This window comes from Hippocampus comes, unplaced genomic scaffold (assembly GCF_001891065.2).
Source record: "Hippocampus comes isolate QL1 unplaced genomic scaffold, H_comes_QL1_v1.1 scaffold610, whole genome shotgun sequence".
NCBI lineage: Eukaryota > Metazoa > Chordata > Actinopteri > Syngnathiformes > Syngnathidae > Hippocampus > Hippocampus comes.
In genome coordinates, this window is record NW_017805377.1 from 237,639 (window position 1) to 250,842 (window position 13,204).

At 42.7% G+C, this 13,204-nt stretch overlaps 1 protein-coding gene across 1 annotated transcript in view; it reads right to left on the reverse strand.

Annotated features, from left to right (window-relative positions):
• The window catches only part of pacrg (PARK2 co-regulated), a gene marked incomplete at its 5' end in the record, with an annotated part of 84,829 nt that extends 75,542 nt beyond the window's left edge, over positions 1 to 9,287 (reverse strand). The window contains 2 exons of the mRNA XM_019872106.1: positions 87 to 236; positions 9,116 to 9,287. Coding sequence (XP_019727665.1) covers positions 87 to 236; positions 9,116 to 9,287 — 322 coding nt within the window. The remainder of the gene's footprint in view (positions 1 to 86; positions 237 to 9,115) is intronic.
• Positions 9,288 to 13,204: the final 3,917 nt, after the last annotated feature.

A 13,204-nucleotide genomic window follows, 5' to 3' on the forward strand; every position in this document is an offset into this window, starting at 1 on the left:
AACGATGAATTGAAATATCGTGGTGCGCTTAAACATATGAGGAATCCCGGCACGCTTCCATTGGAGTGGGAACGGTCAGCACTCACTGTTCATGTTCTTGAAGATGTTGAGGATGGGAAGGATCTGTCGGTAGTAGGGCACCAGAGTTTCTCCCACCGTGTCGCCGGACATCACCAGATGCTGCAGAACTTTCAGGGTGGTGCAGATCACCTGGCGGTTCCTCGTGTTCAGGGCATCTGGAAGGCAAAAATTGTATCGAGGTCAAAAAGCAAAAGGCTATAAAAGTTGGACCAACATTGGAATGCCAGTTCAGTCGTAAATGTTGGAATTTGATCAAACTGTTTTTTTTTCTTTTTCTTTGACTCCCAAAAGAAGGGCTCGTCCTCGAAAGACCTTACTCAAAGCCATGACACAATTAAGTCTGACAACGAAATAGGCTCACGTAAAGGTTGAGTTTTACTGTTTTTTTGTTGTTTTGTTGTTTGTTTTTTTACATTTATGACTGTATGCACGAGTACACTTCTTATACAAAAAAGAACGTTGGAAGAATGTTCAATGCTCATCTGTGACATGGTTTAAGATTGTAGAAGCACATCATTTGGGAAAAGTGATGCAATGTGAAAAGCAACTAACTGAAACTACATTTTAAGTTTATAAAACGAAATTTTAAATACTCTAATTCGAGTGAATTCTTTTTCATCTTGGGCAATTAATATCATACACGAGCTTTGGGGGTTCAGTTTTTTTCTGTACTCATGTACATCATTTGGGAATTGAAGTTTGCTTGACTTTATTTCACCATACTCAGTGACATTTTTTTTGTCATCCTGCACTCACAAAATATACCATATTTCAAAAAAACCTAAAGTTAAAACTAAAACTAATAAAACCGTAACTAAAACGAAGCATTTTTGAAAAATACAAATTAATAAAAAATTTTATATAATAATTTAAAAAAATAAAATAATAAAAACTACCTATAAAGAAAAATTCAAAACTATTATAAGCCTGTGAAAGACAGAGAAGCATGCTAATAATGTTTAAAAAAAAGCATCTGTACAATTTAGCAGGTTTCCTCTGGAATGAATTTCTATTACTTATGTTAACATTTTTTTTTTTTAAATCACACCCCTAATACTGATTCTTCCTCTAGCTAAAAGACAGAAAACACTCCCTTCCCATTTTCTTTCCATTTAGGAGAACGGCTTGTCTGCAATCACTGATACCAAATCCACTGGGGAAGCCAGAGCTAATAAGAGCCAATCACAAAGCTATTTTGGCCTTCAGCTGCACTTAACTCCATCTCCAGCTACCCTGGAGAACAAAAGGTGGCGGGAGAGTCAAAGGGTAGAAGAGATCACAGACGACCAACTCGGTGAAAGAAAGCAGGGAAAACATGAAAATGTCAGCGGGGGCGGGTTGGCACATAAAAGGATGTGACAGACAGAGAGAGCGACGGGTTGGAAAACAACCTTTAAGTGGCAAAAACTTACTTGCCTTTGTTGCTAAATATGTCCCGGAGTAATTACGATATTGGGCCCCATGTGGTGCAAAGACATTCTTGAAATTGTCTTGGCAGGCGGAATTAATCGCCATTTTGAGGGTTTTCACACACTCAAATATTCATCTTTGTTTTTGCGTACAGTACATCTCGTAAAAATTGAAGCTCAAAGGCTTTAAGCTCCAAAATTTGGTTTGACACTGGTATCTGAAATTCAGCCCCCGAAGCCAGTTTCACTTGGAAACATTTGGTCAGAGGAATGCTGCCATTACGTTTACATTTGGGTCGATTCCAGGGGTCCTTCAAAAGCAAACGTGTTTCAACTGCTACCAAATTTCAAGCGCATACACTCGGCAGACGAGTCGTACTGAATTTCATATCATTTTAGACTTCGTCATGAGGGTTAGTGGAGCAAGGCAGACGAGTTGGATGACTTGACAAAAAAAACAAAAAAAAAACCGAAAATTCAATGAATTCAAATTCCATCCACATAGCCAGAACGTAAATCTCTCTCTCTCTCTCTCTCTCTCTCTCTCTCTCTCTCTCTCTCTCTCTCTCTCTCTCTCTCTATATATATATGTTTTTATCATTGCATCAATTTGCACGGCAGTGGAACTGGATGGCTCATGAAAAACAAATCCATCTTGTCCACTTTAATTAATAATGTAGAGCGTCATCGAGGACAACATATGGCGGGAGACCAAACATTTCTCTTTGGAGAAACATTGCATTGTCATTTCCTGCACACCTCTGTGGAGAGAATCTGCTAGTGCATCAGATTGCTTGTGCATGCGTAAGGTGCACTTGCTGGAAACATATTACGGGAAAAAAAAAAGACAAAATAAACAGTCAGGTCAAAATCAGATAAATAAAACAGTACTAAAGCTAATAAAACATGTGTGTGAACATGGCAGTTGTCTAAAGAGACAATGTGAAATACTGTAGGTGGAAATATGTAGTCCGAGATGGAGTTGAGCGGGTTATAGCTTGCATCAATGGTGGATAATGTTTTGAAATTATTGATCACGTCACAAAAACCTGGCATTTGAACAGGGGGTGTGTATACTTTTTCTGCCAGCTCTGTGTGCCTGTGAGTGATTGCAACCAGTTTATAGTTTAGAGGCTCCAGTTTAACCGTGACCCTAGCGAGGCTAAGCACTACAGAGAATGTCTGGAAAGATTGATAAACGTGATTGTCTCATTTACAGGCGCTGTTTGACGACTCTTTGCAGTCATGGCCCAGCATGCCGACTGTAATCCTCAATGAGTGAAGACGAGCACGTCATTAATTAAGACTTGCAGGCGGGGAGCGTGGTGGCAATAAAGTCGCAAATCTCTGCCGTGCTGAGTCAAAGCCAGTAGATGTGAGGCGGCAAGTGAATGAGCCAAAGGTCAAATAGGTCAAGGTGCTGGAGGTCTACAAACTACTGCAAAGTGGATTTCGGGGGAGTTTATTTACTCAACTTCAGAAGGGAGGGTGCATCCATGATGTGGGAGTCCTTTATTTGTACGCAATGATTGGAATAATATAAAACCGAGTGGGTGGCAAAACCCCGCGGATCCACCATTGAAGTCTGCGAAAGATAATTACATTAATGGTTTCATCTCCCGACGGGAGAAAAAAAAAATTGATAAATGGCTTTTGGTTAAAACCATCTTTAGTACTACGCAGGGAAGTTCTTTACAGATTACATGCAACAAGATAGCTGCTGCTGTTTTGGTTGGCAAAGGGAATCAAATGGGCTTAGCGGTATTCTTTCACAGTGAGTGAATGACATAACTACCGTATTTTCCGCACTATAAGGCGCTTCGGAGTATAAGGCGGACCTTCAATGATTGGCCTATTTTAAAACGGTTTTCATATATTGGGCGCACCGCATTATACGGCGCATAGAATAGCCTTATAATCCGATGCGCCTGACATATGGATCAATATTATGATTTCTTGGCCGTAGTATTTTAAATGTTCTGTCAAGCGCTTTGTTGCAGCTGCAGCGGTTGTGAAAGCTTTATGTAAATAACTGTATTGTATTGTATTCCCTTTAGCGTAGCTCCATCCAGTGGATGCATAACGCAACCGCAGCCACTCTTGTAGCTTCTGCGCACTGTCGGCGGCTTTTGACGAAATTGAATGCTCGTAGGTGCGCCTTATGGAGCGGAAAATACACTCATTGAGAAGTGAAAGACTATCCTCTGTACGTGTCTCAATGGGTGCTGCTGTTTTGGTTAGCAATGGAGATCAACTAGGCTTACAAGTAAGAGCTTAAATGCCCCTGTCTGAACAATGGTGTCTATAAATAGATGTTTTGTTTTGTTTTTTAAGTTGATGACACATCCCCCAAACTAATTAAAGCAGGGCATCTATTTGAACAATGACTACTCTTTGAGGAAGTACACTGTCATCAGGATGCGCACAAAATTGCGGAGGGACCACACGTCATCATACGGGTCAAGGAACTAATCTGTTTTTGCTGGCAACGTATGGGCTCCACAGTTAACTCTTGCCTGCGTCTGAACAAAAATGGAATATTTGAGGGAGGCATTTATTTTCAATCCAGTATTTATTGATGAAACTTGAGGTAGATCTACGCTATTGTTTTTTCAGCTCAACACTGGGCAATTGTGAGTGACTGATTCCACTGCACTCCATGCCATCCCATCACCTCCTCCTCGATACCCCCCGCCCCCATCCCTCCCTCCCCTCCCGCCGGACGGACACGCGTGTAGATATCCGCCGTCACCGTGATAAGGTGGAATGTGCGATGAGAGGAGTTTGAAACCTACGTAACAAACAATAAAATTCTAATTACCAGTCAGCGCAAACAATTTTCCCTGCTGTGACATTTGGACCGCAGAACCGTTCAATTATTCATCAGCATTCTCGCTTTGCTGGAAGAGAGGTGGGGGAAAAAAAAAATGTCGAAAGCAGGGGGTGCAGGAGTGTACTGATGTATTATTGCTGCTATAAAACCTGTGACTGGACAAATCTGAATAGCATAATCGAGCATTCACGCCAGGCCCTGTTTCATATTTAGAATGGAACAAAAGTGTTGACGAACTACCATGAGGAAGGAGAAAAAAAAAAGATTTTCAAAAAAAATCCAAGGTGAATAAATCACCAACAAGAATGATGCTCCAAATTTGGATCAGCGCCAAATTACAACTTTGTAGAAGCACCTGCTACTGTTCACATGCTCGAATTGTGCCTTTAATGCATTATTCACAGTGAGCGTAATTATAACGGGTGAAAAAAAAACAAATAAATCTTGGATCCGCACCAAAATATATTTTCTTCCCATTCTTTACCCTCCAAAAAGTTTTGAGAAATTCGTTTTCGGAGCAAGTTTTTAAACTTGCAAACTAACAAATGGAAAAACAACCTCCTCGGTCGGTGTCCGAAATTGTTTATTTTCTCTCTTAAGGATAAACCCAGCCACTTGCTACATATATACAAATATGTTGAATATCCCATACGGTCACGTCGTGAAGCGACCGGACGTCAGGGTCAACGGGAACGGTATTTGTCATTCATGATGCTGTCTCTGCATCCCACAAGATCGTTCTTTAATATTGTGCATTTGAATTAATCTGCGAGACTCTTTACATGCTTCAGCGCTGCTGTTTTGGTTCGCAACAGAGCTCAAACATCCGTTTGTGAACAACAGATGAAGTGAAAGGGGATGAATTAAAGTTACAACCTAGTTTTACTTTTCACTCAGGAGAAAGGAGGCGTATGTGTGAAGAAGCTGGCTACACGGTAAAACATGTATGCACCTAATATCGTGCAGGGAGGGCAGAAACGTCAGAGTGACACTTTGACTTATACCCCCTAATTATTGCTACTTGGTCGTCCAAAATCAAATCAGTTGAAATTCTTCACCTGTTTAGCAATTTGCTTTTACCTGATTGGAAAAAGGCCCGATTAGAGGGAGGCGTGCATTTGTCTTCCGTAGATGATCTGTTGAGAACGGGGGGGAGGGGATGACTGATGGGATTGTGATTGTCTACCATCTTGCGTTTCAAGATTTGAAGGGAAACTTAACGACATAATCGCTGCTTTAAGGCTCAGGAAGGTGTACGGCGGCAGGGAAAGTGGAGTCTCGGAGAATTCATGATACTGTAACGTGAGGCGAGGAACGCTTCATTGTGTATTCCCACCGGGTGACCTGCATTCATCATCAAAATTCACCAGAGCCTGACACGACTTGGTGGCTGTGCAGATAAGAGTCTGGCAGCCACATTGAAGGTGTATTAACGTCAGCAGAGGAGGAAAAATATATACGTTGCCATTTTGGACTGGAGACAGCCTTTTTTTTTTTTTTTTGCTATCCTCCTTTTCCTCCCTTGTGATTAATCCGCACCAGGCACACGGATTGCTGCCTTGCAGATGGCGAAACAAGGCTTTTTTTTTTTTTTTAATAACCCAAAAGTTAATAAGGAGTGGGTCATTTAAAATTCCATTATCAGGGCAAAGTATAGCTTTTCACCAGCAGCGCTCACCTTTGCTCGGGCTCCCGAAATGTAAACGAGCAAAGCTGCTGAGGGCTTTCAATCCATAGACTAATGTGTGTGCAAAATGGGCGCATCCAGTGATCTGAATGTGTGAAAAAGATGGCACATTAGCTATTTTATGCCACATTAGAGAGCGCCGGGAACACACTGACTGTCACAATTCAGCGTTTCGTAATGGCTGTTGTTGAGTGATTTTTATGCCAGGTTTGTCCCTATCGTCGGTCTGACATCCAAAGATGGGACAAATAATCAACATTTTCTGGGTCTCTCTTTTTTGGAAAACGGCTGACGTTGAAAGTGTTAACCTGGGGAATTTTTGGAAAGGTATTACAGTGAAGCACAAATAGAAACATTTTGTTTTGTCATAAGCAGACATAGGAGCCAAATAATACTGAACCCTTTCTGGGACGGCGGTTACTACAGTGGACATCTTATCGTGTTATCAGATTACAAGGTGCATGGAAGGGTTAAAAGCACGGCATTTCAACAAAATTAAAGTGGAACCTGAGTTTACGAATACAAGCTGTTCCGAAGCTCGGTTCGCAAACCAAAACATACATGAACTGCTGGAACTTAGCATGACATAGCAAAGCTTCTGGCAGCCCAGTACAACCGTTGAATATCAGTGGCATACCCGATGATGCTAACTTAAATAGCATTTGGCCGAAAGCATAGCCGCTACTGGCTGATATGAAAAACCCCCGAAAAGCTCTCCAGTGAACAGCACGCTACTTCACGTGCACATCACAAGCCAACTGGCCGCGACATGAACACTATCCCGGGCTCACGGGGTGCTGCTACTTTACAGGCTGCCACTTTGAGAATGACACACCACTTGGCAGCGGTGTCCTGCAAAAGAAACATTTTGGGAGTGCTAAAAAAAGCTGAACCTCTTTGTCCACCCACGGTTTGTTGCCCGCCCTCCCCACGCGCTGTAGTTCCATAGTCTATTCTGAAGGTTCTCCACCTTGAGATGTGACCTTTCCCTCAGTCGGACGGCTCGAGTGTGTACACGTGGAAACGTGAAACAGGCGCACGCGGCAACGACACAGTTAAAAGAAGTAGGCGGCGCCATTCGCAGCAGATTATCGAGCGTGCTTTTAAAAGCCACTCGTTCCAGCTGACCCTCGTGATTTGCGTAAGAATAGGAAAAGGTACGACCGCTACCCCGTGAAGGGACCTCACGTGGCCGTTAGTGTGGTAAAGATAGAAAGTGTCGCAGTGTGAATGCATGAGACGGGGGAAATTAATTCCAGCCATAGTCGACACCTGCTGTTCGGTATTTGTGGACGAGAGCGCGTCGGCACGCAAATAGCAAAAATGTGCGCATAAGTGGCACACGCTGAAATGCGTTGGAAGAAAAAAACGTTTTTTTCTTTTTTTAACATGATCGGATAACGTCATGGAGGCGTTTAAAACGCTAATTGTGAAGACCACTAATTATGAAGACACTAACTGCTACAAGGAAAACAAAACTACAATGACTCATCATTAAAACAGAGGCGGTGAACAAAGACAAAACGTACCACGTGGCGCTCAACGGAGAGACGATGGTCGCGCAAAGATGATCACTCTGCCAAACAAAATGTTGAATTCGGATCTGCTTCAGACGAGAGCGGCCCGATTAAAGGGTAATGCCACATATCAAAACAGTGAATAATTGAAGAGAGAAATTCTACATTAAAGATGAGGTAAAATCTGTCAATCAGTCATGAAGAAATAATGATATTTACTACACAAAGTCAATTTGTAGCAAGATTCACTTTGAGCTAGGAACTAGGGCTGTATATTTTTGGACTTATAATTTGGTGATGCTTGTGACATCAGAGGAAGAGCACAAAAGTTGCTAATTTTCAGCAGATAGCTGAGAATTGCTTCCAAGGAAAAAGACGCAAATAGGTGAATGCATGAAGAGTGAAACTCAACGAGGTGAGTTAGTTCAGGTATGACAACTGGGAGTGGCCAAAAAGAAAGTACTGTATTTTTCAGACGCATTTTTTTTCATAATTTGGCTAGTCAGGTGATGTACACCAAGAGTATTTTCCAACTGCCAAAATAAATTAAAAGAAGAAATGGAAGAAGAATTAGCATTAGTCATGGCAACTAATGTGTGGGTTATCAATCGTTGAGCATGCGGTTTCCGCCCAAGGATTTTCTTTTTAGGGCACTAAAAGGCGCAAGAACTGAACAGGATTGAAACTTTGGCCACAATGTGACATAGGAGTCGAGCAAAGGTAAGCCATTTTAAATCAAAAGGGAAAACTTGCCCGTCGTTGCAAGCGGAAGTTTCATCCAACCAGAACTTGTTTGGAAATTCATTCTGTGACCCAAACATCACTCTGAGAGTGTGGATGTCGGGAGAAGCGTGCCCTTCTCCCAATTAATTGCCAAACGCAGCCCATGGTATAAACCAATCAGCATTTCATGTTTGAACTGCTTCCATCTCTACTGCCCGATGCATTATGCCCAAGCACTACTTTTTTGGGGCACTTTGTATAACCGAACGAGTTTTCGAATGTTCCGAGTGAAGCAGTGCACATGTGGAGTGTATCGCCAAACTCACCCACAAATAGGGGACGGTGATTTGGGGTGTGAATCCAAGCTATACCTTTTTTCTCCCCCAAATGCGACTTATACTCACGAGCAATATTTTTTTTTCTTTCTCATGTTGCATTTTTTTGACAACTTATACTCCCAGGCGACTTCACGTCCGAAAATTATGTACCTTAGTTCAGGAACCACTGGTGGAAATGGCAAAGTACCAGCCAGAAAAGGACATCCAAACCAAACTGGCTGACTGCCTGTACATTTCCCAGCATTTTTTCTTCTCTCCTCTAGGAGAAGTTTGTTCAGGAAGGAGAATGCCAGAAAATAACACCATTAAACCATAATGACAGACGACCTGTACTTCTTCCAGGGGCAACTTTCATTTCAGACCCCTTAAAATATGTATATTTACACCAGTACACATATAGTTGCGGAATGTAGTTGAACTTTTTTTTTTGAAAGCCTCAACGGGGATTCACTAAAGAGGTCAGGAGTACCTCTGTGCTTAAGCCATATAATAAAACCTCAAAGTATTGCCCCCCTCCCCTCACTCACTCTTGATGGGGATGATGAGCTGCGGAATGACTGGCTGAATCTTTGGTCCGCCGTGCTCCAGTAGGTCATGGATGCCCTGACGGGCAAAGAACTCGTAAGGGTGGGCAGTCTCGCATAAACCGTCGAAGAGCAGTGGTAGGAAATGGTGGTAGTCCAGCTTCTCGATCTCCACCTGGCGGGGTACATTTCGCAATTATAATACAGTACAGCGAAACTCAGTTCATCACAGGCAGTACATATCAGACGCAACGGCAACAAGAAACCGTAGCCATCTTTGAACACACCGAAAAGTGCAAGCATAAGCAAGCACAGATGAATTCAATTGTAAATGTGAGACATTTGTCAAGACCCACTGTTAGTTGCAGGCCACATTACACATAAACATATGTGCGACATATGCATACACTCTGGTTGGGGCCAGCTGTTCAGGATCACCACGCAGAGACATGTGGCCTTGTGTGAGCTGACACGCTAACACCTGCTTACACCATTTTTGCAACAGAGACAGAAAGAAAGGCGCAAGGAATAGAACAGAATAAGCCTTAATTAGCGCAGCGAGGGGGAAAGTCCAGCTTGACACCAGCGAAATGAACTGTTGCCCCACACGAGAATCAAAAATGCAACAATATCTATGTATGTATTCACAACATAAGGCAATAATACGGAGCATTACAAGAGCAGGATTTTATGTCGCAAAAAAAACTGTCAATAAATACTACACATGATGTTGTGAATGACAAACCCCTATATATTAAAAACAATTACAGAGCACATGCAGAGCTAAGTGACAATTTGTACATAAAAATATACAACAAAGTGAACGTGAAAGCAGCAAGAACAGTCGGCATCATTGTATGTAGCAATGAATAGTCTATCTATACACATTTGGTTGTATATTAATCTATAAACAGAATACTATACTATACTATGTGCTTACTTCAGAAATGAATTTGAAGATGACAGCAAGATGTCAGTAGCACTGTATAGGTTAATAAATAGTCCATACATAAGCAATCAGAGCTCCAGACTGAATAAAAATGAACAATAATGCAATAGCTAGCTAGCTAGCTAGATAGATAGATAGATAGATAGATAGATAGAGTATATATGAGGTATGAGCAGTTGAAAATAAAGAATGGCTACACACAATGAAGACAGCCAGCAACAGCTGCACCAAAGTCCTTGAACGCAGCACGAAGAAATAACCCAAAATGTTCAATGTGTCAGTTGGCCGTACAGTGGCTCGAGTTACCAAGTGTGTATTTTTAACGCGGCTTCAGCTGTGGTGCGGCGTCCCAGCGGCACGATTGTTGGGCGTGAGGGTTAGAGGTGGAAGGGCGGATGCTGCTTTTCGTGTGATGAAAGGCAATCCCTCTGCTGCAAAAGCAAATAGCCCCCCCAGCCCCCCCCGCCTCGGAGACCCAGAGGACAGCTGAAACAGCCACGCAGCCACACACACACACACACGCACACAAATACTTGCACATGCACACAAACAAACAAACACAAACACACACGCACACACACACACACACGCACACACACACACACACACACACACACACACACACACACACACACACACACACACACACACACACACACACAGCCTGCAGGTTCACACTGCTCCGTGCTCAAATGTCACCCAGGCAATGATGCTTTCAAGTCATTGGGACTTCAAAAGCAGGGCTAGAAATCCCCCCCCCCCCACCCCTCCCCACAAACCCCCTCCTTCCTTCCCACCGTGAGGGTAAACAAAAGAGATGACGGAAGGAGGCAGGATGGAGAGATGGCAAGATGGCGACACTGGCTGATTGCTTTGAGGCAATTTGCCGGCCAACCTTGACCTTTCCCTGCGCTTGGTCAAGATTGTCGTTGTGAGTCAGGACGAGAACAAAAGCAAACATGAGTCCACGTAGAAGAAGCGGCAAAGAGACGAGGCAAAAGCTGCAGTTCCACATTCCGTGCTACGGGGTGAACCTCCACGGCACGCAGGAAAGAATCTTATTTAGGACTTACTGCAAACAAACCAACAACAAAAACAAACAACACAATCATACGACCTGACTACATGAAACAGAAAGGCAGAATTTGGGGAGCTTTGGAATCTGAGAACACAGATTTGAGTTTCACTACAGACAAAAATGTAAACAATGACAACACGCAGTTTCACTGGGAATCTCTCCATGCATGCATGCGTGTGTGGAATCTGGTTCTTCAGTGTGAGTGGTGTGCAACACAAAGTATACTTCAGAATGCGACTTGAATTTCCTCCTCACCAACGAGGAGGAACAGACCAATTCATTGCCGGACGATTTATTCTATGAGCCACTTATCCTCACTTGGGTCGCCTGAACAATTTAATCAGCGGATATTCGCGTTTTTAAAATTGGCAAACATTTATTATTATTTTTTGCCCGCTGTTTTGTTTTTCACACATTACAGCATAGGGAAAAAAAGAATCGCATTCAATCCCCCGCCCAACCCCCAAAAAATTTAATTGGAAAAAAAAAACAAAAACAAAACATCTAATTACCGCAGGACAAAGTATTGCCAAAAAAATCCCCAAAAACTGTCATGTGTTCTGCCTGTAATTCATAAATGTATTGTTGAAAGCATTAATATGTTTTTAAAAAGTTATTTTAGTCATTGTATATAGATTTTTTTTTTGGTTAATTTGTCAATTAATTGGTTATCAGAATTTTACTCTGGCAAATGTCAGCATCAACAACTGTCTCAAAAAATCCAGATCAGTCTGGTCCTACCAATGAGTGGATCCTTGCTATTTGCCGGGGATTTAGACCAGCTTGCAAACTGCAAAAATGTGTGTAGAATTGACATCCATTGAAATCCAATTGAAAAAAAGAGGAAAAAAAAGAGGAAAAAATAAAAATATGTATTAAAAAATGTTCAGAAATATTGAAATATTTAGATATCTTTTTCTTTCTGTAAATATGAGAATCAGCGGGTGCCACACTGCAAGTATGGGGCGGTCCACTTGACTACATTTCAAAAACAAACAAATAAAAATGTTGTGGGTTTTTTTTGAGTGGCTGGAACAGATTCATGGTAGTTCAACTCATTTCAATGGGGAATGTTGACTGGATGTAGTGAATTATTTCAGAGCTTGGTGACGGAACAAATGAGTGTCATACACTTCTAAGTCAACATGCCACGATAAATTTTGAGTTTATTTTCCCCCGAAAATATTGTTTGAATTCCACTTTTAACGAGCTTGAAGGTGAGCTAGAGTTGGATGTACGAGCTTGTCTCAGCTAGCATGTTGTGAAGCTGCCAACCTATGGCAATAATTGCTCGGGCATCTTCTGAGGACGCCTCTGGAGTCGGCAAGGCTCTTGATCAAAATCACATAAACAATCCAATTAGGGAACACGCGCACATCAGCCCTGGCACGCGGACGCTCGGCAAACACCTTCACACGCGCTTAATCAACGGCGCTTGACGGCCTCGTCTTGTATCAGCTATCGATCGCTCGCTCCGGGTTTGTTTGTCTTCACATGCCTGCGTGTATCCCCCCCATTGGAGTCCAGGGGCGTCAATGGAAACGCCGCAGAGGCAGGTAGCAGCAATTAGCCCTCGGACACACAAACACCTGCAAGTCGACTGTGATCAGCGGGGAAGAATGCGAAGCGAGCCCTCGGCTTCGGGAAGGCAGGCCGTTGGCAGACACTGGAGAGCAGCAGGATGCCACTTTAAATACACAACGGCTTGGCGGGATTGTGTACAGAAGCATGTGCGAATGCGCGCGTGGGCGGGTGAAAATGCATCGCCTCGTCGCGTACTCGTATGTGTGTATGTGCGACCATGCGATAAGATGCCGCGCTGCTTTGCCACGGTGGGCGTGAGTCACGTCTGTTAGCAAGGCAGGCTATAGGGCAGTATTGAAAATGCAAAGAAAAACATGAGAAATGATGTGTGTGTTTGGGTGAGCGTGTTTTATTGGGTTTACTGCGTCTCTCGAGTGACTGCTGTCAAGAGAGCTAACTATTGAACGAGTGAGAACGTAACAGTTTCATATCATTCCAAACTCATTGGACAAAGGTTAGTCTGAAAAATGGCTTAAAAGAT